Genomic DNA, 24959 nt, shown 5'->3' on the forward strand with positions numbered 1-24959 from the left:
AAACTAAACGTCTATTTTCTTGAGAAATAAAATGCGCGATGCGTTTCAATAAAAAATTTTAATATTAATTAAATATTATTTTTATTTATGATAAAGGTTGAACCGAAAACTATATTATTCTGTGTGTTTCTCATATTGTTTAAATGGCCGCTCCTGTAGGTTGTAAAGGTTGAGCTGTCTTTATGGGTCGTGGTGTTACGAACGCTACCGCAAATGCTCATATGTAATCGATACTAACTGGCGTATTTAGATCTTGAGACGCTCAGCAGTTCCTCTGCACATGACCTCTTGCACGATACAAAATACAAAGAAAAGAAAGCCGAGTTTGAAGGAGAGTTAGGTTTGTTTCGATTTGGAAACCTCCCGGCGTGCGTGCCATGCCGGCGCTGAGTCGAGGTCTGGCGGCCTCGCTGCTGCCTTTCAAACTGACGCGGCTACTGAGCGTGACCAGCAGAGGCGGGCGGAGTTGTAGCAGCATGGCCGGCGACGCGTCTTCGGAAAGCGACGAGGACGAAGTGGATGCCCTGGTCGGGCAGAAGTGGGACGTGGTCATCTCGGGCGCTGGTCTTGCCGGCGCTGCTCTCGCCTGCGCGCTCGGTGAGATATTCGAAGACTACGATACCGCAGCTCTTTCGAACCAAAATAAACGTTGCTCTTACTATTACTACCGACGTAAACGGGGAGATCGGACAACGTTCGAGCACGGAACAAGGCTAGCAAACTTGCTGCAGTTGGCACAGTGCTACCGCTAATGTTTCGCGTGCGTCGCATCCACCGTCCGCGCCGCAGCACTTCTGCGTTTACTATGTTCAGAACTTTCACTGGACGGAACTGGCAAATATTTCACGTCGTGCGGTTGGTGTCGCAGGAAAAATCATATCAAACCGCTCTTGTGCTTTTTTAGTTTCCGGGAAATTTCTCAGGAGCGCATTGCAAGTTCGTCTGCTTCCTCCACAGGGGTTGCGATGATGTCAAAACGCCGAGTTCTTATTGGCTGATCGAAAAAAATAGTGGGTAGACCTCAAGACACCTTGCATTGAGGTCTACCCACTATTGGGGAGGAGGACAGACCGTGACGCCCCAAGCGGTTAAATTTACAACTACACGGATGGGGACAACAAATACAATGACTCAGCGCTCGGCCAACATAACCGAACGCGGCGTCAACGTTCGGCTGGAGTTCGTGTTCTCCGGTGAGGGGGAGGAGGGGCTCTTTTGTTTCCACTATGGCCTGCATGAACAATGCAGCATGCACGGTCCCAGCTCAGCACAAAAGCCGAAGTGGGTCAAGCTCGCATTCTCTGAGGATAGATCCGGCACTTAACCTCGCTTCGTCGATTGTTAGTATTTTTTTACATTAAACTGTGCCCCGCGCTCTATTGTAGAAGATGGCATGGACATGCCCATAAGGCCTGTCGGCATGTGCACAGGCCTTGAGTTGAGTAAACACCAAGCGTGGGGAAAACAAACGGGTCAGAGCGACCCCTATAGTTCGATCTCCTGCCCAATCCTTCCAATCAATGCCAATCAGAATTGGCATTGTTCTGATGTCACCACAACCCCAGCTCAAGAAGCAGACGACTTGCTCTCCGCATAAAGTACGGGGTGTCCCACCAAAAAATTTACAGGGGTTTTTCACCGCAAAAATGACTTATGCATTGCCAAATGCTTATTCTCAGCCCGATTGTAACGCTAGTGGTTTGAATCAGATGCCAAAGTCTCAGAACTAACCGCTACCTCATTAAAACGTTGCAAGTGATTTTCTCAAATTTCCAGTGCGAAAATGGTGGCAGACGGAGCTCCCAAATACGTGGAGTTGTACGACGCAAGTTACCGAAGAAGGGTGACAATGTACCCAATTTCCCCGTGGAAACCTTCAGGAAATTACTTATTTTGAATAAGGTGACGGTTAGTGCTGAAATTTCGGTATCTGGTATGGTCTGCTTACACTACATTTAGTCGGAGAACGAGTGTTTGGCGACGTCTATTTAATTTTTGCAGTGAAAAAAAGGCAGTAAATTTTCTTTTTGGACACGCTGTTTGAGTTGTTGTTTATGCACAAGTCTTTGTCAGAACGCGGGTTCGGTGCACACTTGATCACACTTTCCACTTCAAGTGAGATTCGAGCATAGGCTGCACAACACCCCCGTTGTTAAAACGAGAAGTCGAACATCTTTCTGAAGCACTCAACTCTGACGCCGACAGTATATTACACTTCTAACACTGCTCAACAGTAGCCTTTTCCTTACCGTACGTGATACTAATGCGCAGTTCTTGTCGGTACTTGTAAAATGCTTGTATCGTTAGACCTCCCTCGTAGATCTTGCAGCGCTGCTGGCATCGACCTCTCATACTTTCGTCCTTTGAATGTCCGGCGCAGGTACGGCAGAGGCCTTCTCCGACAAGCGGGTGTTGCTGATTGATCGACGCACCTTGCGCTCTGACCACGATGAGGAGAACTGGAGCAACAGGGTGTACGCCCTGACACCCGGCAGCAAGAGCTTTCTCCAAGGCAAGGTGTCGCTAAGACGTCGCAGTCGTGCGCTAAAGCTGGTTCACCCATCTCGCTCCGAGTGGTGTCGACTGCGCCTTCTCTTGGGCAGCTCTGGAACTCTTTGGATACGTGCATATTTCTTCACCTTATGGCACATCATGCTTTCACTGTGGGTTTGAAATAATTCTGACAATGTTATGAGCGACCATTCCTCGTGGATAGTGTGTAGAGATGGTCTCGTAGATGCTGCAATATCTTTAGTTATGTACAGATCTGAAGTGGTCTAGGGCCACCTGACAGATGACGCCAGTGCGAATTCTCTCGTTGCGCTCAATCACTCTCAAATGCAGACGTGTGGACTGGGAACCTGTCATAACTCAAACTGAGCCATGGCTTAGCACTCTGAGCACCACCCCAGAGTATTCACTAACGTGCCGTTCAGAAACAAGTCCTCTTTTGCCTAAACCGGGTGTGGGCACTGCTAGTGTGCACAAACCATATCTGGGAGAAGCGTCGGCCCGTGCACAGAGCCGACGGCAGGGCCACCGCGGTGGTGACACTACACAGGCGCATAAAGCGGTGCCTACCATTCAACTTTAGCCAAACGAACGGGAGGTCACTCCTCTGGAGCCCTTTAATTTCATTTGGACAAGTTTATGCAAACACAAAATTTCAAGACATCACTTGACGGGCCTGTCACTTATCTCATATGCTGAGTATGTCGTAATCGTAATCATATCTCAGTCAAACAAGTAGTTTATTTCCCATTGCCAACGTTGTGAAATGCTTTTAATGAGCCCTTTAGCCCGGGCCAATGGCTAAAGAAATTTCCCACCCGACAATATCACTTATTCTTTTTTTAGAATATCTGCATTATTATAGGACACATATCCTATCTCTAGAGTTCACAAAAAAATAGTGTCCGCAAAAATCGGACAGTTAGCAGTGAACTTCCGGCTTCATGTGTTTTTCGCGATTCAGCAGGCTTATAATCAGGTTGTAGACCTGCATTTTCTACTATACATGTACGCTTTAGTGTCTTCATTATTTTTTTGGAAACTGCGGTCAGTGGGTACGGCCATAGACGATGGAAGTCCCCCTTGCGCATCATATATTTCGCTGCCTTACCTGACCAAAATTAACAATGAACAAGACCAGATACATTGTAAAGTGTTAGTAAAAAACGTCAGCAATTGTGACTTGAAACCATTTCGTGGTTCTCGGGGTGGTTCACTACGGCTGTTTTATTAGTTGTGCGCCATAACGGACACATTTTTATCGAGAAATTAGGCGAAAATGACATAAAACAAAGACAGCCGCAAGCGCGCTGAAACCGAAATCAACCACATTAAAGTCGCCCAATGGCAGTGAGTGTGCCAGTGCCCTCTATCCGCCGGTTGGGTAACTACTGAGATGAAAAGGTCTATAATATAAATAATGGGAAAAACATAAAACAAGCATCGTCTGTCCGTCTTTGTGTCTTATGTTCTTAATTCCCATCCTTTATGTTATCCTGACCAGCACACACTCTGTTCCAATTCGACAAGTATAATTCGAGAAAAATATTCTAGGTTAGAGGGATGCAGACATCAATTACTTTGAGTCCATAGATAGTGTCTTTGATAAATAGATATACTTCATAAAGCATGCTACAGTTTTTCTGCATGGGACCAAAATTTGTGTTTGACATATGGGGACAAAATAGGAAGGCACTCAAAGGGTTAACTCTGTATGACTTGCAGGCAGTGACTTTCTAATGTTTGGTGTGTTTCAGTTGGCGTATCATTTGATGGAATTGTACAAGTTGCTTATCAACATTCCTGGCAGGTCTTGGCGTCTGGGACATGCTTCCGAAGTCCAAGATTCAGGCCATCAAACGCATGCAGGTGAGCTATAAATACGGTTGTGTTTTTACAGCTGTATCCAGTCGCATTTGCTCGTAAATAGTAACAAAGCTGCGTGTTAAGGTTGGTGCTTGAGGCAGTGACAATGTGCAACGCTGATGTTCAGCCTAAATCAATGTAAACTTGTCTATTTGCTCATGCGACTTGGGAAAGTGACCGTAATTAGCTTAGCTGAAGCTACACCAGAAAATGTGTGGTTAATGAAGATGCACTAACTTGGAGAGGATTTAGTCTTTTAAAATTGTAGCTATAATCATGCATAGTACCTTAAATGCTTTTCAGTATAGTTGCATCACAGCTCTGAATGTCACTATGATGAAAAGCCACCGGAAAGAAAGTCGCTGGATACTAGAAATGGGCTGGACTTTTGCCGAATTGAAAATTTGGTGCCGAATTTGAATCAAAGTTTTGCCAAACTTTTCTAAAGGTTCAGCAAAGATTCGGCAAAAATACATTGTTGCCAGGCTTAAAAGTTGATATTTCAATTTTTCGAGAAAAGATTTTGTTTTTCAATGCATATTGACATAGTTATTACTAAGTAAGGTGTTATTGTACAAGCTAATTCTCTCAGTGTCATTTTGAGTGTTCACTGGCAATTTTACAGTGACGTTTTGCAGAGGCGGTGTGACAACGAGGTTGGGTGGTAGCGGGCGCAGTCACGATACGCAAGTTTTGGTTTTGAACTCTCATCAGCGCAAACTTGCAAGCGTGTATACATTGTTAAAGCAAAGGCGGTAAGACTGTTCTTACTTTCCTGCGAGTCACCGTTTCGTGCGTGAAAATGAACGCAATTGCACTGGGCCTTCACCAGAAGGGTAGTGATATTATTGTAAATATGGATGTTTTTTTATTTGAGTCACTTGACGCCAGCCTTGTATGAAAGTGTGCATTCCATATTTGCAACGTCTTGTTATTAACTTTTAAAGTGCCGGTTTCTGATGTTAAAACACACACAGATGTTTAGGAAGATGGGAAGAGTTAGGAATGTCGGATGTGCAACGTCAAGCAAGATAGTTCTGTGTTTAGTTTTATGCGGATAGATGAAAACTACAAAATAATGCGAATTAAAATTCAATCTTATTTTGCTTTGCCACAAACTAATTCTGAGCCGAAAACAGGATTGCTATAGCTGTGAGGAGTGCTTTAAAGTACTTGTTGGTCAATGTTGCAACCACCTCGTTGCATCACTGGAAAGATCAAATGAAAATCACGTTATCCAGAATGTACCGCATCATTTGTCACTTGTGCAATGAAGTGTGTTAATTTCTGGACGATCTTCTGTTTTTCAGGCAAAAAATATTGAAGAGAACCACACTCACAAAGGCTGACAAACACACAGTTACCATGTCGCTTACTCTGCACCTTGCCGTAACCGCTGGTAGTATCACACTGTACGTTGGTAACTGCACGATCGCATGGCGTCCATTTCCAATCCATGGCTCGTCTCGTTCTCGTGCGTGCACTAACGTTTGCCGAATCTTTGCCGATCTTTTCTTCAAAAGTTGGTCATGTGCCGAACTTTGCAGAATCTGAAGTTCGACAGATTCGGTTCATCACTCCTGGATACGTCTACTCTTTCACAGAACCCCAGATGGACGACAGGGAACGCTACCTGCACTCGAGACCTAGGTCTCATATTATTTTAGATTATAATTGAAATGCCACGTGAAGGGTGCTACGTCCGCTTTTAAAAAAATTACCAAACACTTTTTAAACAACTTTTTTTTTTTTACTGTTACATGGATTAGTGCTGCGTACGAGGACACCATTTACCAGGGCAGAAACTGTTGAAGTTTCCAGACCATCAAGCCTGGAGCGCATCTCCGACTGACGTGTTTACCGCATCCTATAATGCAGTCTCTCGATTTCCACCCCACAACATCGTAGAAGCGTCACTCCGTCGCCCGACGATGCCTGTTTTGCCGCGCGTCGCTCTTCAGCCCGAAAGTCCATAGACGCCTCGGCAGCCAGGCGTTGGGGCGCTGCGACGAAAGCGACGCTTGTTCGCTCACACTTTTTGCCGGGACTTCTAGCACGAACCGCCAGGATCCCCACATCCGACGGCGTGACGCTCCGGCTTCTGCAACGTCTTTTGTCGCCACTTGGGGACCGCTTTTGACGCGCGGTGGAATAGGAGGCTGAACACTCAGGTCGGAGACGCGTTCCGGGCAGCGTACTTCGTCCATGGATCGTGTGAATGGTTGGATGCACCGACGTACGCGTACGTGGGAAGGTCGTGATATGGGGAGTGGGACGCACGGCGACTGTTGCAGGTGTGGGAGTCGCACTCGGAGGCGCGCATCACGTTCGACGGCCGGACGGCGACGGGAGATGTGGCCTTTGATGTGGACATGGGCAACCTGGCCGACGCCCTCTATCGGCGCCTGGCGCGGCTCCCGTCCCAGGTGGTGCGCGTCTGTTCAGGAGTCAAGGTGCGTTCCCGGCGTGCGTATTCCAGTCACGAGCGCGGCCCCATCTCAAAACACTGCCAGAAGTACGGTGCCCCGCACTTTTCTGCACCACAGTGTACTTTTCTGCACTGGCGAAGGCTGGTGAAGATAAATAGAATGAGCCGAGTGCTTATATTTTAACGCAGAGTGTGTTTTCTGGGTTCTTTTCTATGAGAAGGAGCATCACGAACATGCGTCACGAACGAGTGACACGGGGGGAGCGTTACACAAGGCAGTGTCCCCGCTATGTTAAAGGGGGAATTGATATCACGTGACCTCTACATCGATCCAGCTTCCCCGTTAAGGTTAGCGGGGGAGGGAGGGAAGAAAATAAAAAGGTAGAAGCAAAGGTAAGAAAAGGTATTAGAGAGGGATCGAAAAAAAAATTAAAAATAAATATAAAAAATAAATATTGCATATAAAACAAAAAGTGTGCGTGGTTTGTGTGGGACACATTTCGTGCTCCCTGGGGCCCTATGCTACACGGCGGGACCAAGAGACGACGACAACGCTGTCAACTGCGATTGGTCTGCGGCACGGTGCTGACCAATCGCTGCAGACAACGTTGCCCCAGTGCCTTGGTTCCGCTTGGTCGTGCCGTGTAGCATAGGGCCCTAATCTTTGTCAGCATGACCAGGCTTCTGCGAAATTTCCTCCCCCGCATCCTGTACTTTGAGAGGTTCTACTGCAAGTCAATTTCGCCCTCCTCCTGTCGTAATAAACTACATGTTTGACGTCAAAACCAATAAACTATTAAATAAAAAAAAATGCACATCAATGTTTATAATGCAATTAAATGCAAAGGCGCAAGCGAGCTGGACAAGAATGATGAAAATAATCCCTGTAGAAGGGGAACAAGGGGGACAGAGGACAAACACAAATCTCCAAACACAGCTAGGTGACTAGTGCGCGACCGAAAAAATCCGCCTGGTCCGGGTATCGAACCCGGGACCTCTCCATTACAGGTGGAGCGCTCTACCAACTGAGCTAACCAGGGGTTAGACGTCAGTAGAGCAAACGGGTTTTATCAGCTGCCACCAGTCGAACACCAACAAGGGTGAAGCTTGCAATTTAAGGTTATAATTATAATGCAATTAAATGCAAAGGCGCAAGCGAGCTGGACAAGAATGGTGAAAATTTCGGTCGCGCACTAGTCACCTAGCTGTGTTTGGAGATTTGTGTTTTTCCTCTGTCCCCCTTGTTCCCCTTCTCCAGGGATTATTTTCATCATTCTTGTCCAGCTCGCTTGCGCCTTTGCATTTAATTGCATTATAATTATAACCTTAAATTGCAAGCTTCACCCTTGTTGGTGTTCGACTGGTGGCAGCTGATAAAACTCGTTTGCTCTACTGACGTCTAACCCCTGGTTAGCTCAGTTGGTAGAGCGCTCCACCTGTAATGGAGAGGTCCCGGGTTCGATACCCGGACCAGGCGGATTTTTTCGGTCGCGCACTAGTCACCTAGCTGTGTTTGGAGATTTGTGTTTGTCCTCTGTCCCCCTTGTTCCCCTTCTCCAGGGATTATTTTCATCATTCAGCACATCAATGTTCCTTTTTTGTTTTCCCCACACGTTACGTCCTTCAGGCATGGGCATAGTCACTAACGAGGCAAGAACGGCAGGGGGAGGTTTCTCTCATCTCGCCTTAGGCTGACCTTTGACAGCCCTTTGGCATCTTTGTGCGCATATGCGCAGCCAAAGCACAATGGAAGGCAAGGAGCGCGTGCTGTAGGCCGGGCGTTCGGACGACACACCCTGCTGTTCTCGTTCTGCCGGTGACCATAGTCATTGGGGAAATCATTTCTCCTGGTTGTGGCGAGTGCGACTCGAAGAGTGGCCAATGACCCGTGCGACACCGCTCCCCTCTACCCCGTGCCAGGTTTCTCGCTACGAGCTGCCGTGCCTGGGGCAGAGGCACCCCATGGACCCCTGCCCTCCCGTGCGGATCCACCTACACGGAGACCGCGGCTTCTTCGAGACGTCGCTTCTCGTGAGGGAGCTTCCATGTTTGCCCTCTTCGGCGTTCGCAACGCTCACTCTACGCTCTCGGTGTCTCGGTCGCCGACGTCCTCAAAAGTGGTCCCTCTGTTTCCACCCGGTGACATCACAAAAGTGTCGTACTGTCCCCTGCCGCCATTCCGGAGATGGCACGGCAGTGGAGGTAGATACAGCAGACGCCTGTTCTGCGGTAGGTTCCTCTGCAGCCAGACAGTCGGGGGAAACCAAAGCAGACGCGAGACGGGACACCGCGACGACGGTGTTCCTTGCGTCCGCTCTCCTTTTTCGCTGGCGTTTCCCTGGCCAATCGCCAGGATTACGGCATTCGACAGCGTGGCACGCTGGCTTTTGCGACGCGATTGGTTGCCACTTTGGGAGCACTTTAGACGTGCGGATGGTGCAGGACGGTAAACAGACCAGTCAAGGACGCATCTCGGCATTGTACCGGCGCCGGAGGCTCACGACGGAGCCGTAAATTTTCTTTTAAAAAGTAATTATGTTATACTTACTACAGCTCAAAGGTAACATTGTTCTTACCAATGTCTCCAGTTACGGCTGCATTTGCTCTCCCTGAAAGCCGACCTAGAGTCACTGAATGTTCCCAGGGTGCAGAAACCCCCAAGCTTCGTTTCAGAGTTGAGTTGCCGTGCAGCAGTATCGATCCCCATATGGCGCTGCCCTGTGCGGTGGAAGCGAAGTGCATACCCGTGTGGCGTACGTTCTCGTGCGAGCTCTTCAATCCACTTCCCTGGTTTGTGGCGACGCTGGTTTGTTTTTATTAAAATTCTTTCCTTCGTTTCGAGCAATGCGTGACTTGCTCCTCACTGTCTCGTCTCTCTCTCACGCCTCAAAACACATCGAAGTCGAGTGTTAGGCTTAGCGTCTGAGACGTAGAGTCAGAAACGCAGCAACAGCGCAACCAGAGCGAGCAAACGAGCCGGCAACCTTGCACCGTCCGTTGTGGGTTTCCCCTTTAAGGGTTACCACTTAGAAACACAGTAGGTTCCTTTGGTTCGGATAATGATGTGTTTATTTCACGGCAACGCCACACATTTGCCCGAGGGCCAACAGTAGTGGAGATGACGGCGCTGTCTCTTTTGACAGGATCGCCAGTCGGAGTCCGCGCTGCCGCTATTGACAGTATCACGAAGGGGGAGGATCGGTAAAAGAAAGGAAGGCCCCGTCGAGCAGAGCCTCCCCCAGCGAGAGTCCCGGCCGTTGGATTAGGGCCGTTTTATACAGCCTGCGGGAATGGACGCATCCGGGGTGGGTCAAATGTAGGTTGGCTCCCCGAGGGGGGGCGGACGCATCCACTCATGATCCCGAGGGCTGTGCCTTCGGCAAATCACCCGAGAAGGGCGAGGGAAAGCCATCCACAAGGGAATACGGCTTCGCCTTCGCATCTGGGACGCGCCCCCACATGGCGACCCCCCACGGCCTGCCTGAGCTAGGCCTAGATAGGGGTGCGGGGAACTTGTGGTTTCCACACCGTTCAATCCTAACTCATCGATATGCAATGCTCCCACCCATGCGTACCCGCCGTAGCCGTGGGAACGCGGAAACGTTTTTCAGGCGTCGTTTGTTGTTTTGGGCGGATCCACAAAATGGCTGACTGATAACTCCCGCCACGGGCTAAACCAGTCAATCAGAACTGGATTCTGCGGGATTAACTTCCGATGAGCGGACTGAATGGAATTTGGTATTCTGGGAACATTCAGTGACTCTAGTCCGACATCCATACTCGTCTTCTGCCAGGCAGACAACCAGCTCCCAGTTTCCTTCTCTCCACTCCCTTTTGCACTTCTCTCTCCTCCTCTCCCCTCTGGAGCATGTCTCTGAGCTACTCCCCGCAGAAAGGAGGAGGGTCTCCCTCTTTCTCGAATGGAAAGAAAGAATTGAGGGAATTTCCCCTTTCTGGCTGCTCGTTGGCCTTCACCCCATGACATGTAGGTGTATTGCTTGCTGACTATCAACTTAGTTTTTTCAATACTAAAACGATGCTTGTACCGTTTTATTTTGACTCGGTACTAGTCATGTGCGAATAGCTAATTTTGAGTTAAAGCGCTTTGTATGTGGTTCTGGCCAAATATTTTTGAATTGAATATCAAATAGTTTCTCCGAGTCTTTCACTACTGTTGCAGGACACATCTAAACTTGTGAAGGTTGTTCTAAAGCTCCTACTTGTTTATTTATAAGATAAGTTTAATCTAACTACAGTTATGGACTGTGACCTCAGAAAGTCCACTGCCTTGGGATGGCAAGTAAATGACGGATTTTACACAAAATTAAACCAAGATGCCCACCTATACCTAATTAAGTGTATTCATAAATTTTGCTATATGAGAATATTTTCTTCCTCAATCTCAAATTTGAACAAAAAAATCACAAATGATGATTGCAGGTTAGCAGGGCATCTCTGACTAACAGTTATTCTTGCATAGCAGCCACAGTTTAATTTTGATAATTTTACCTCAGTGTAGATATTAAAATTTACAAAGTTTCGGTTTCTTTTTAAATACACCAGGTGCAGGCATGCACTATCCCGATTTGAAAGTGTGCTTTTTTCCCAAGCATGCAATTGCGATATTCATACTTTTCCAAGTGTTGATCGCGGCGGGTTACCCTGTGGAGTGCGCTTCTTAGCGAGCACTGGTGCACTGCGGAGGAGCAACACCCGCGGCGTTCGCTTTTGTGGGTGTTGCTTTTCCGCAGTGCACTCGTGCTCGGTAAAAAGCGCACTCAACAAGGATAACCCGCCGCAATCGACACGTAAAAAAAATATGAATATCAAAGTTTGTCTCGTAGCGAATATCGAATTGTGTATTATTCGAAAAGCTATTTGAAATATTGAATATTCGCATAACAGTCAGCACTCTACTCGCAGTAGAGTTCTTGGTGATAGTCACAACACATATAGCGCTGATGATGAGTCTATATCAACGTAAGTATGTGCATTGGTCAATATAATTTCGAAAGGTTATATTGTAATTGAACTAAACACTGTTCGCTCCAAAAACGTGTAAAAGTTAGTTTCACTGAAATTTGAAGGCTCTGGTCATGAGATTTAATTTATTACATGATATGGCATATTACACTTTTCTAAAATTTTTTCGATGTAGTGGAGATATTGTTTTTTGTTCATACTGCTTGGTCACTACTCCAGCACTTTGAATAATTATAAAATGATGTAAAGGTGGATGTAGCATGGCACAAAAGCAAGCTAAGTGGCATGACTACATATAAAAAAGTCTCAATGGTTGTTTCAGTCTTCCTGATCCTGTAGTCTTAAACAGTAAGCATTATTGTGACTGCCTAAATTCCATTGACAGTAATTTCCAATTGGTCAGGAATAAAACTGTCATAAACATTGAGCATTTGGTCTGATTTCCTCTGTATAGCGCTTTCCACCGTTTCATGAAAAAAGTACTTGGCCCAGATTTATCGGTGTCTTTGGGTGCTATACCACTGCGAACCAGAAGACTTCAGTGTTTTCTTTCTTCTTGATTTCAAGGTAGATAGATTACCGTAACTTCCCACTGCCTAAACCTTGCAAAGAATTTCAGGTGGGAGCTGACGGATTCAATTCCCAAGTCCGGAAGAGCATGGGAGTCAAGTGCCTGCAGTGGAACTACAACCAGAAGTCCATCATTGCGACGCTCAAGCTGTCGGAGGCAAGTCACACCCCTTGTGTCTTCTGATACCGTGCCTGACCTTTTGGGGCTCTTTAAAGGGCAACTTCGGTCAAATTTCGATGTTGAGAAAACACCGCAGTCTTACGCCGTATCACCTGAAAAGGCTACACGTAAAATATTACGTCGCATTTCCGCCTGAAAGTTTATTAAACCGGCCAACGAAGTCGGAGCGGCTTCACGGTCGCCAAAATCCGGCCAATCTAGCGGGCGACGCGTGGCGCGTGGAGCAGCGCAGTCAATGCCGGTGTGTGGACGCAGCCACCAGTGAGCAGAACGTAAACAAGTGGAAGAATTGTTTTGTTTGTTTATTAGTTTTCGAGGCGCGGAGCGTGAGGGTGAAAGATAAAAAAGAGAGCGTGGGACAGGGAAGGAAGAAAGCACATTTCCGTGATACTGCCGCTGCGCAATTGTGCCGGGTCAACAACGCCGTCACGCTTTCGTTGATGACATGGCCGACATCTCTGTACCACGTGAGATCCAGTAGTTGACAGGAAGGACCAATGTTGCCTGCCACGGGCAAGGTTTCAGTTTCGCTTTGTGACTTTTGTTTAAACGAGATTATTATTGTTTATAATGTCCAAGCTTTGCACTGCTTTATTGCATCAATTCTGAGACCAAGAAAAGTCGAAATCAATTAAATTTTTCTTTATTTTAAAATTTTGTTTTTACAAATACGCAAAAATTGATTGAGCCCATAGCCTTGAAGCTAGTGCAGGGTCTAAATAAAAGTCAAATTTAAATTGCGACTGGCGGCAGATAAAACAAGAAACAAAAATATTACTAACCTAATAAAGTGTTGAGGTCGTTCGCACAAATCTTATTTTAAATCAAACAAACTTTTTAACAGCGACAAGAAGTTGGATTTTTGTTTTACATCAGTGGGTATTGAATTCCAAATTAATGCACCTTTATATTCTATTAGTCTTTGACCATACATATTTTGACGTGGAGGCAAATTGAAGTTAAGATTGGTAGCAGCCCTCGTTTGCCTGCTCGAACAGTTAAACAAACTTAATGAGAATGGTTCATTTGGATGCTATGATTTTATGAACAGTTTGAGCTAGCATTAATTTATGCAAAGAATATACGGATAAAACTCGCATTTGCTTACATAAATGTCTACTTGGGTCAGTGGGTTTTGAGAATGTGATTATTCTGAGCACCCGTTTCTGCAGACGAATAACTGGATCCAGGTAGGTAGGATACATACAGTCCCAGGACTCGATGCAATAACTTAGGTGACTGCACAAGTAAAAAAATATAGTATGTTTGCAAAATGAAAGAGTAAATATATTCACGTGCCTTCAATAGTGTATAACATCTGTATGCTAGCTTTGAACATGTGTTTTTAACTTGGCTTTTACAATTCATTTCCGATTCAAAAAGAACTCCTAAATATTTGTAGGAAGAAACATGATTCAACTCTGTATTATCTAAGCAGATAAAAAGACTCGTCATAGTTTATTTCCTTTTTCCTTGAGTGAAGCACTGTGTACTTAGTAGTTGTTTTATATAAAGGGCAAGTTGATTACTTGTGAACCATTATTAAGACTCTGGAAAGCTCCTTACTTATTTTACATTGCTACAACAACCAGTGCCATATCCTCCGCTTACATTAATGCATCTAAGTATTTTAATAACAATGGGAAGTCATTGACGTAAAGGGAAAAAAATGATTGGCTCCAATTAACGTAGTTCGTGGGGTAGAAATAAATTCATGAATTACCACAGATTGTCTTTTATCGGAAAGATAACTATTGAACAGTTTGGACCTTTTGCCACAAAAGCCATAATTATGTAACTTATTCAGTAGTGCGGCGTGACTAACTGTGTCAAAAGCCTTCTTTACATCGAAAAATACAACCACAGCAATCTTATTGTCACGAAGAGCCTTCTTAAGAAGTTGGGTTTAAACAAGAATGGCAGAGGAGATAAATCGATTCTGCCTGAAACCATTTTGATTAGGGCAAAACATATTGTACCTATTTATAAATCTTTTATTTGCCTACAAAGAAAATTTTTAAGTATAATATTAATTATACTTAAAACTAGCTGATATTGGTCTATAACTTGAAGGTTCGGAAGGATCTCCATTTTTAAACACAGGCACTTAGCTACCTTAATAAGTTCATAGGATTGTGCTCTCTACTGAGTGATTGAACATATATAGAAGATGAATACCTAAAATATCAATGTTATCTTCTACTAATTTAACAGGAATTGTGTGGAGTCCAGCCATTTTACTCACTCAGATGCTCTACAACTGTTGATATAATTTCAGCCATTTCAATTTCCTTCGTGACGAAGCTATTTGTGGCTAGTTTCAGTGGCTGCAGGGGATCAGAAACCTGTGGCAGTTGAGCTGCTAGGGGAAGCCCCATGTTAGTAAAATGGTAACTAAAGGTATCAACCGCCTCCTGTTTTATGAAATCAGGAAGCACATGTTTATTTGAGCGAAGGGCAGTTGCATCACTTACTATGTCCCCATCAGCTTGCTCAATAAGTGAGGACTAGTATTCTTTTTTTTTCTTTTTGTCATCATAGAGACTGATTTATTTCTCAAGCATCTAAACTGGCCTAGGATTGTTGCTTTTATGTTGCTTCCATTTATGGTACCAACTATCTTTTTCTTTCAATACCCCTAGAATTTTGCTCGTCATCCAAGGACAGACCGGTATGTTATATTTATGGAAAGTCTGCTTTACAGCACACTGGATCACTGCACTTTTAAGAGTAGTGTTGAAGTTTTGGTATGCTATGTGGTTGTTAGGATCATATGTGGCATAAAAAGTTGTTTGTCCTAGTACGCTTCGAAGTTGAGCATAACTTATTTTGGTACACGCTTCTGTACGGAAAAGTTCGACAGTGCTTGGCAGTTGTCTTTGTACTGCAATAAAAAAAGACAAATGTTCGGTTACTTGGTCAGAGTAAGCCCCAGCACTCACACCCATATCATTATTACCAAGGGCATGGTTAATTAACATATTAGGCTAGTAATGTGAGTAAATTCATATATAAGATTGTGTAAGTTGAATTATTCCAGAAGAAGCGTGTAGTCGTTTTGAGCATCACCAGCTAAATCAATAATAAAATCTCCAACAACAAAAATGCTACCACTATATTCATGAGATGTCTTTGCAAGGACAGACTCAAATTTTACAAGGAAGATGCTTTATTTGAGCTGGGAGGGCAGTGCACTTCACCGATTATCAGGTTACAATCAAGCTTCATAAAAAGGGCTTCAATAACATCATCACTGATAGATGCAGCAGATAAAACCTGGTTACCAGTGTTCTCTTTTACGAAGAGCGCTACACCACCTCCGTGGTTAAATGAATTGCGTGGAAGCGAAGACAAATTATAGCCTTGTATAAATGCCATTTCATTGTTTTGCAGTCATGCTTCACTTATGGCAATTACACCAAAATCAAACTCATGCCGTGAAAGATACGCAAGCAAAGAATTAAAGTTTTTAACGTGTACTACGTGCATTGCTATGAAATATTGAAACAGTACCACTGTTATGTGTTAATTGATTAACTTGATGATAATTGTAAGGCATGTTGACCGTGAAATAACAATCCAGAGCTCTTGTTGCATAAACCGCACAACTCTTGTCAAGTCATCTTCCCACTTGACGTGTAGAACATGCGAGTTTTGAGCCTTTTGCATTGGGACCTTACGTTGCGCTACCTGGACAAATTTCCAATCTTCCTCTCGGCTCGACTGACAAGCTTTGCCAAGTAGTGTCTCGTTCTTAACGCAAAGATGTTCATTTACGTACGGTGGTTCGCTATTTTGGAAACCTAGAACACTGGTATTTAATTTTGTCTTCTTTGTTACGGAGAGCATCCTGTCTTGCACGGAACGTGTGGCAAATTTTACCACAACGGTTGTCTTCCCTTTGTCTTTGGATTTCACCTGATGCACTGCAACTATGTCACTTCCAGAAACCGTTGTGCCAAGACAGCTTGCTATTGCCTCCACAGTTTTCCTCGAGTCTTCACTTGTAACATTCGGAAGCCCTTTAAAGGGCAACTCTGCTTCATTTTTGGTTCTGAAAAAACAATGCAGTCCTCTTCAGTATCGCCTAGGAAGACCACACGTCAAATATTATAACGCAGTTCTGTCTAAATGTTTCTTAAACGGTCCGGCATACTTTGCAACTCACCAAGTTGCCGAAATCGGCTGACTCGAGCGGGCGAATTTAGGCGCAACCAACAGCGTAGTCAAGGCTATGGCATGGGCGGAGCCAACATTGAGCTAAACGTCACGATCATGGCTCCCTTTTGCTTGTTTTTACTTCTTTGGGCGAGCTTAGCGCATGACGTCAGCAGAGTTGCCTCTCGGCGCTCAGCGGTGTCCACGTGATTGACATAACGCGCCTGCGCAGCGCGCTTCTTAGGAGCTGTCCGGCCGCCCACCGAGGTCCCGCCATTACCGCCGTCTTCCACGTCACAACTACCGTCATCGTCTCACCGTTTGCGATTATTGTCTCTCCAAGTTTCGTCCCCACTACAAACACCACGTGCGCAGACTCATGCCGCAGTTGTGCAGACGTCGTCGAATGCCGTAGACACCAAAATGTGGCGAAGAGTGCGGTGCAGACGACACTTGCGCCTGCCACACGCCCGCCCCAATCCCGTTCGTCGTTGGGCCGAGGATCACGTAACATCTCGCACCACGTAATGGCCATGTTCTTGGCGACCTGAGGTCAATGTTGCCAGACGAAGCCGAAGTTTCGGTTTCGATTTCCGCTCGTGTTTAAAATTAGATTTAAAAATATATATGCCATTTTTCGCAAAGCAAACGACGTAGTATCTTTTACCAGGGCTTTTTAATTCGAAATCACTCATTATCCCGAAATCCTCGGAATTGAGCGGAGTTGCCCTTTAATCTCAATGTTCATACATTCTGGTGTACTGTTTAAGTTTCACTATTTCTCTTTTTGCTTCATTGAGCTCTTTGATCATATGTTGGTTGTCTTTGAGATGTCGTGGGTTTTGTTGTTTTACTTAGAATATATCTCGACAGAAACCCGCAACTTCCTTCTTGAATTGTTCGACATCTGCGCTTAAGAAAAGTGTCAACTTCCATATGCCAATAAGCTCGGCATGAATGGCTGAATTCGAATTTGATACCTCCCGACATCATTTTTTATATCCGTCGCGAATGCATCAAGTTTAATTATCGAGTCAATCAGAATGTTGTCGATTTCCTCGATGCAATTGGGAAGCTTCTCTCCAATAGCTTTGACAGCGCTCACTCAGGTTCCCAAAATTCTTTTTTCATAACTCCAGGTTTTAGAGGAACACACTACAGAAACAATGTTTGGGCAACGAAATAGCAACCACACATGAAAACGCTCCCAACAAAGCGCTTATGGCGGCAACAGTGCTAGCAGTGTGTGAGGTACACACTTCAATACAAGTAAAAACAAAATAAGTTAGCAACATGTAACATGCAAAAATAACTCGTTGTGAAGCGTCCATTCGCTACCGCCGTTGCTGTCAAAGTGGCCAGAGCATTACGGGCACGCCCAGTCAAATCAAGCGATAACAAGTTTGAAGATTACAGCCAACTCGAACAGACGGCGATCAGCCGGTTGGACGTACGATCACGGTCCACGGAGCTTGAATCCAGAAAACATGGCTATGCCACACAGCTTGTCCTCTTCGAAAGTGCCCAAAGTTCAGCAGGGGTCAGTTGTAAAATGCAGAAATGCCTCATTATGAAACGTCCATTCGCTGCCACCGTTGCTGCCAAAGTCATTAGAGATAGAATTCTGTTCTACAGTGGTGTTTTACAGCTTACATCCTCTGTATTCGACCTCCAGCAAGCAAAACCGAATAGATTATTCATCACTGAGAGGGAAAAAATATTTTTGATTGTACGCAGCTCTCAAAGGCACAAACGGGCAGTTAAGGAGGGGAAGAAATGCGAGCCTCTTTTTGCAAAAATTAGCGTTTGTAGAGAAAAAGCAGTGCCCATTCCAACCTTTATAAATGTGAAGCGTTTTATTCTGAACACTATTTAGCCCAAGTGAAAACAATTGTTTTGTGGTCAGGTTTTGGCATCGTAGCTCTACAACCCCGTTAACTACCGCTTATCTTTCTCCGCTTTCATGCAGCCAACGGACAACACGGTGGCATGGCAGCGATTTCTACCACATGGCGTGGTGGCTCTGTTGCCGGTAAGGATTGCTAACCTAACCCCCCACGCAAAAATCAGTTCACTTCCAGCTGGATTATGGAACTGGAAATGAGGCGGTCCAGGTGGGTCCAGCCGGCTTCCAGCTGGATCCAGCCTCATTTACAGTTCCATAATCCAGCTGGAAGTGGACTGATTTTTGCCTGGGCCTTGCATAGACTAAACAGAGTTACCGTTGATAGGAAAAAAATTGTTTGTTGCGTCACCATAATTTTTTTCTTGTTTCGTTTTTTATTCTCGTCCAATCTTAGTTGGACACCAAGCACTCTTCCCTGGTGTGGACGCTGAGAACGGATCTGGCGGACAAGTTGATGCGGCTGGAAGAGGACAGCTTTGTGGATGCCCTCAACCGAACGATGATGAGCGATCATGAGGGGATTTGCACCGCCTCATCACGACGGGTTGACGGCGGTGCATTGCTCGTATCTCCAACTGGTGCGTTTGGCATCCTCTCCCAACCATGGATCAAAAGTGGTCCGAAAGTGATCACAGATGGCATCACAAAAGACTGTGTCATGCTGTCAAATGTCCCGATCCTGCCAAAAAAACAAACAAAAAAGAACAAGAGAATGTGAGCATTCCAGGTGCCATAGAGGTGGTGTAAAGCACGTCCAACTCAACGCTTTGCTTTCTTTTTTTTTTTTTGCACAATTCCTGGCAGTGGGGAGAGAGCAGGCAGATCCCTCTGGTGGAGGGTGTGGTCTCTGCGGTCGGCTCCACTCTCAAGAGGTTCGGGCTAGGTGAGAACCTTCCTAGATCGCTCTGTTTATGTGCGTGCCACATGAGTGCCCATGTTTTTGGCGAACGTTGCCATTCGGCGCAAATGCCGATTGTATGTATAGCTGTCGATGCTCGCTAAATTTGTGGATAAAGTTTTTACTCTTTTCTCGGCGGGGTTGTGGCACTTTTGTTCAGTAAAATTGGGCACATGGGTGCGCATATTTTCTTGCAATGTGGCCTTTTTTTCCCTTGTCCTCACACCCAGTGCTGAAAAGTGGTAGGTCATGAATGCTCACACAGATCTCTGTAATGGCGCAAGCCTCTATTAGCGAAAAGGACATGGAAATTCATGCATCTTGAAAGACATTATGAAGTATGTATTTTTTCTTTACTCATGGGTGCAGGGGCTAAGGCCTTCAGATGGAGCAACTTTCTCAGCAATTTTGGTGTTGCTGGTGGGTTGTTCCCTAGCTTTCCGTACATCGACACGAATTGCTGAGATCGGGTCCGGCTTGAAATAAGCGAGCAACTCGGAGCAAAACGAAGACGTTTGAAGCGGCTGCAGCCAATCAGGGATGCGGTATTTTCCCGTGAAACCCCGTGCCGGTGATGATGACAACTAAAGACTTGGCTCTGGTTTGAAATTTATCGTTTTTGGAGATAAACCGTTGCAGAAAGATGCACTAGTATTCTCAACGTCATTTAAATGAATAAAAACACGTTTATAGCGCATAATTGTGTGTCTAAAGAGTGGAAGAAAAATAAAATTTTATGATGATGATGATGGCAAGTTGTAGCAATTCAGTTGCTGCGTGTGAACGCGTGCGGGCTGTGTTGCTGGCGTTGCGACGTCAAGTTGCTGGGTGAACTAGACCCTTCCCGAAATTCAGTCTGGCCACTTTGATCACTATCATCATCATCAGAAAATGGCATATGTGCCATACCAATGGCGGCTTTCTATTTACTGATGAAGGAACATGCTGAAGATACTCCTAAGCTGAGGATTCGAGGCCTATACATTCTAGACGGTAGCACGTTGCAAAACCGGAATTGAATGCAAGCGCTGCGTAAGTGTTCATTTCTCTAATTCGAGCCCGGTGAACCTGTTACTGGCACAAGATCGACTTCGAAACCCCTTGACTTATAGAACTTTATCAAGGCGTCTGTCTGGGTTGGCGCTTCATTCTGACTGGTTGTATCGTTGTGGGAATCGAGACTGGATGAGATGATCCAGAAAAACCTGTATAGCGAAAAGTTTATTCTCGTCTGCCGTTGACATGCAAAAGTGACGTTGCCCGATAAAATACTGCAGGCTACGGGTTCATTGCCGCCATTCGTATGGCAAAAGTTAAACCGCCATTTCAGCCACCAGATGGCGCTGAATTTAGGAAAGGGTCTATTGCTCCGTCAGAAGTGGGCCTTAGGCAGCGTAAATGTCTGTAAAAATAAACTTTTTTTTAAAGTTTGTCTTGATTGTTGGGAATATACATCTGCATTCTGAACTCCCGATTCTCAGGTGCTTTAACTCTCAAAAAGTGTGAAGACCGCTTAAGAAGGGGGGGGGGGGGGAAGGAGGAGGAGGAGGATGGAGGGAGGGAGCGAAATAGATGTGGGTCGAAAAACGGCAATTTCCTGCAAAAAAGGTAATTTCAGGTTTTATGGTGTTTTATTATTTTTGAATCTTTATATATGCTGTATAAAAATAATTAGTGCCAGTCATGATTGCGAAATTAGTCAAATACGCATTTGAAGACCTCCAGGTAACCCAGAACGACATGAATTCGAGCCATTTCTTTCTGCGTCGTTCTTTAAGTTGGGACGTCGCCCGCCATCACATTTACGTTGACAAGTAGGCCTAGCCATCTCCTGTCCATTGCAGTCTTCTGTAGCTTTTTTTTTTTTTTTGCATGTACATTGCATCGAGAACCAAAAAAAGAACAAGCTATAACAATTCTAACACCAGATTTATAAAGAGAAGATTAAGCACCATAAACTGTAAAAATTTAATTTACATATTGTTAAGAATAATAAAATAATTTCTACATCGTTAATAATTTTAAAAAATGATAATTTCCCCTGTTGCAACATATGTAGTATGCATTTTCTGCTCTTCTCATGTGCTTCTGTGCATGCCTACAAAGGCCATTGCGCACTGTTTTTGGGTTTATTAAAACTAATTGCCTATCATCATGCCGCTTGAATGTTTCCTTTATGTCATTGGGTGGCATGCAGTGAACGGCGGCCACCCTGCGGCTCCCGTGAACATTCTCCAGCTGGTGCCAGGCAGCCGCGCAACCTTTCCCCTCGGACTCAGCTACGCTGCGCACTATGTGCTGCCCAGGGTGGCCCTCATAGGGTGAGCAATCATCATCATCATTGTCACTGTCAACTATACATACCGTAAACACAAACATAACCGAGCTTTTCAAGGCAGGAGTCATTCAATGTCAGGTGACAAAAGTTGCGCTGAAAGCATCCATGACCGTGTTATGCATACCATACATAACCGAGCCCAGCCCCGATGATCGACCCTTGTGGGATGGAATTTGTCGGGCGCTTGCAGATGCTCGTTTGCAATTAAACGCAGCTGGTATAGGATGCTGTTCTAACAGATTTTGTTAAGTGACATGGGGGCGTGCCAACTGCTCCTGTCTGTGCTCCTTAGCAGAAACGCGTTGCCCTGCCAAAGGCATGTTTCGCATCTGTGTGCGCGAGGTTTTGCTCATTGGGGTCGGGGGAAAAAAAAGACGGAATCGAGGAGGAGAAGGAACGCGACAATGTTACCGAAGCTGTGCAAAAATAAAAAAAAAAACTGATTCCTTTTTTATAGAACGAAAATTGTTTACTCTGTCCAAAGCGAAACGAAAAATTGTTTTAGGACCCGTTCGAGATCGTTCGGTGGCGTTTTGTTTTCTCCGTCAGGGATGCAGCTCACAGGATCCATCCCATGGCTGGCCAGGGTGTCAACCTCGGGTTCGGGGACTCCCAGGGGCTCGCGAAACTCCTGGTCCGCTCGGTCTACGAGGACAGCCCCATAGGTGAGGACACGGCGCACGGAACGCGTCTTTGACCTGTTAGTTTGGTGTCCACCCCCCGCCCATGCATAGAAAGCAGTCCGGAATCGGAGTGACCCACTCCGTTACTTGTCTTCCATACTGCGCATCGCCGCAAACCTTGGGTCTGATTGCATGCGCAGTGAGCTTCGACACGCTGCTCGCCTACGAGACGGAGCGCCAGAGGCACACGGTGCCTTTCCTGCTGGCCATAGAGGGCCTGGTGGCGCTCTACCGGTTCAACTCGGGCCCCGCCGTTGCGGCACGCAGCGTGGGCCTGCAGATCCTCGATGCCTGCACCGCGATCAAGGTATGCGGGGACTGAAGGCACGCTCACACGCTTGCACTCCCTTACGACCGAGTGCTTGCGGTACCTTACGACGAGCGAACACGCTGGCACGCTGGCGTCACCTAAGAGGTGACACTGGAACTGCAATTTACTAGAGCGGAGGTTTTTCGATATTTGCGAGATGAAATACACATACTATCCATGAGAGAGAGTCGTTTATAATATCGTCAAAAGTTTTGTGAGCCTAAGGAAACCCCAGGAAACTCTGCTAAGATTTGCTGCCCCTGCTTTTATTGCCTGTCTGGAGCTTCCGGATTACTGCCACTATAATCCGGTTCTGAGCCGCACCAGAACGCCAAACCGTTCCTTTTTTCTCTGCTCGAGAAAGTTTTTGGCAGAATCGAGTACCGGCGTTATTGGGTGTTAGATTGCATTAAATCTTGAAAAGCACGAGGGCTAAAACGGGTGCATCTTAAAATCTAGTTTTTTCCTGCATATAAAAGATATACTTTGCTAGAGCTTAGTGACCGTCCCTTCATAGTTGCAAACCGTAAAGTTGTTCACAATGCTGCTGTGATGTCTCAATTTTCGCCTTTGTTTTCCTTTGCAGGACAAGATTATTGACCGAGCATCCTATTGATGACTTTATTTCTGTAAATGGCCATTAGGCACTCAAAATGGTAAGAATAATATCATATATAATGATCATAATAGCCATCATAGCGAGATAAGACAGTGCTTTAAGTGTTTGGCAAGGCTTGGCTGTGTGCACTTCTCCCAGCTAGCACATCCACCCCAAGTAGAAAAACTCAAACACTAACAATGTGATGACATAGCAGTCACTGGACGTGGAAAAACCTTGAACTTGGTGCACAAACCTCTAATGAAAAAGGAAATAGTAATTCTGTCATATTTAGGCAAATCTCACTATTATATTGTTTCACGGCATGCAAAGAGAAATTTTTTCAACTCTTTTAATGAGTGCATGGCGTTTGTAGCTACAGTCTAAGCTCATTACAACAGACATTTGGATATAACATACCGATTTGGGAAGTTTGGTTGTTTTCCCTCTCTTCTTCATATCTGCATACAACATACTTCTTTTACAACAGATCGAAATCTTGATCAAAATCAAGGTCTGTTATAACGAGCTTATACTGTATTACATTTACAAAAAAAAAACAAAAAAACCTGCACTTAGCTTTTCTTGAAAGGTGTTAGTGCCTGCATTGTTCATTTCTTCTCAGAAATTGGGCACAACACCATACAAACATATTGCTGGATGAAGTGTTGAAAATCACTAAAGAAATTTTTTTTTCAGGTGCTGTTGGGAGCCATTTATATTTATTATATGGTTACGAAATGTGCTAGCATTAGCTAGGTTTGTGTCAATTGTCAATAAAAAAAAAGTTATAATTTTTTTCTGTGTTGCTAACATGGCTCTGATTGTAGACCTCATAGAGCAATTTTGCTAATTTGGTTGGATAATAAGAGAAATAATGGCGTGGAACGGTACCAGGTTTTGCCAACAAGTGCAGTCGATACCAAATATATCGAATTCAAAGGGGATCGTAAAATAGTTCGATATATCAATAACTTTATACACAAAAATATGTTAAAATAAGTTAGAGTTGAAATTTCCTGGCCTCTCTGCTAATACCGAAGGTCGCGACAAACGGTAGCTTACAAGAGCCGCTAAATGCAGTAGAGCGTAGTTGGCGGAGATCGCAAACACCCCCGCGCGCTTACACGCGCGCCTGGCCAAAACCTGGCCGAAAAAATAAATAAATAAATAAATAAAAACCGGAAAGGCGAGACGCATAATAAATATCTCCCGCTCCATAGAAAAAAAAGTTAAGCAAGCAACAAAGAAATAAGTTGGGTAAATTCAAACAGGAAAGAAGGAAAAAAAGAAAACTGGCAAAGTGATAAAGGCAAATGAAAAAAGGTAACCAAAGATAAGGCGTTCGAAGTGCGATTGCACGACCGTTGTTGTCGACACACTTGACTTACCGAAAACTTTTTTTTTTTTTTTGCTCCTTTTATTTTGAGGTTAGGGAGATCATCAGGGGGGGAGGGGGGGGGGGGGGTTGGGGAAGAACGGGCGCAGGCTACCGTTCTGAACGCGGACACTCCCTGCTCACCCTAGGC

General features: G+C 45.1%; 1 protein-coding gene across 1 annotated transcript; it reads left to right on the forward strand.

The window, feature by feature from the left end:
* The first annotated feature begins 151 nt into the window (after positions 1-151).
* Positions 152-23488, forward strand: LOC8042624 (ubiquinone biosynthesis monooxygenase COQ6, mitochondrial). The gene is made up of 13 exons (XM_042293256.1): positions 152-597; positions 2381-2512; positions 4322-4380; positions 6672-6830; positions 8726-8836; positions 12408-12515; positions 18667-18729; positions 18998-19105; positions 19408-19486; positions 21699-21822; positions 22389-22504; positions 22663-22829; positions 23419-23488. Exons 1-13 carry the CDS (start codon positions 378-380, stop codon positions 23446-23448), a joined length of 1476 nt encoding a protein of 491 aa, XP_042149190.1. The 5' UTR covers positions 152-377; the 3' UTR covers positions 23449-23488.
* Positions 23489-24959: the final 1471 nt, after the last annotated feature.

The sequence above is a fragment of the Ixodes scapularis genome, unplaced genomic scaffold, assembly GCF_016920785.2.
Source record: "Ixodes scapularis isolate PalLabHiFi unplaced genomic scaffold, ASM1692078v2 PGA_scaffold4__175_contigs__length_147842914, whole genome shotgun sequence".
Taxonomy (NCBI): Eukaryota; Metazoa; Arthropoda; class Arachnida; order Ixodida; family Ixodidae; genus Ixodes; species Ixodes scapularis.

Bases quoted from the DNA above. Each gene is read 5' to 3' on its own strand.
- LOC8042624 (XM_042293256.1), top strand. From the start codon at position 378: ATGCCGGCGCTGAGTCGAGGTCTGGCGGCCTCGCTGCTGCCTTTCAAA. The intron at 2,513-4,321 runs GCAAGGTGTCGC...CATTCCTGGCAG, and splicing joins CAGCAAGAGCTTTCTCCAAG to GTCTTGGCGTCTGGGACATG. The intron at 19,487-21,698 runs GTGAGAACCTTC...GGTGGCATGCAG, and splicing joins TCTCAAGAGGTTCGGGCTAG to TGAACGGCGGCCACCCTGCG.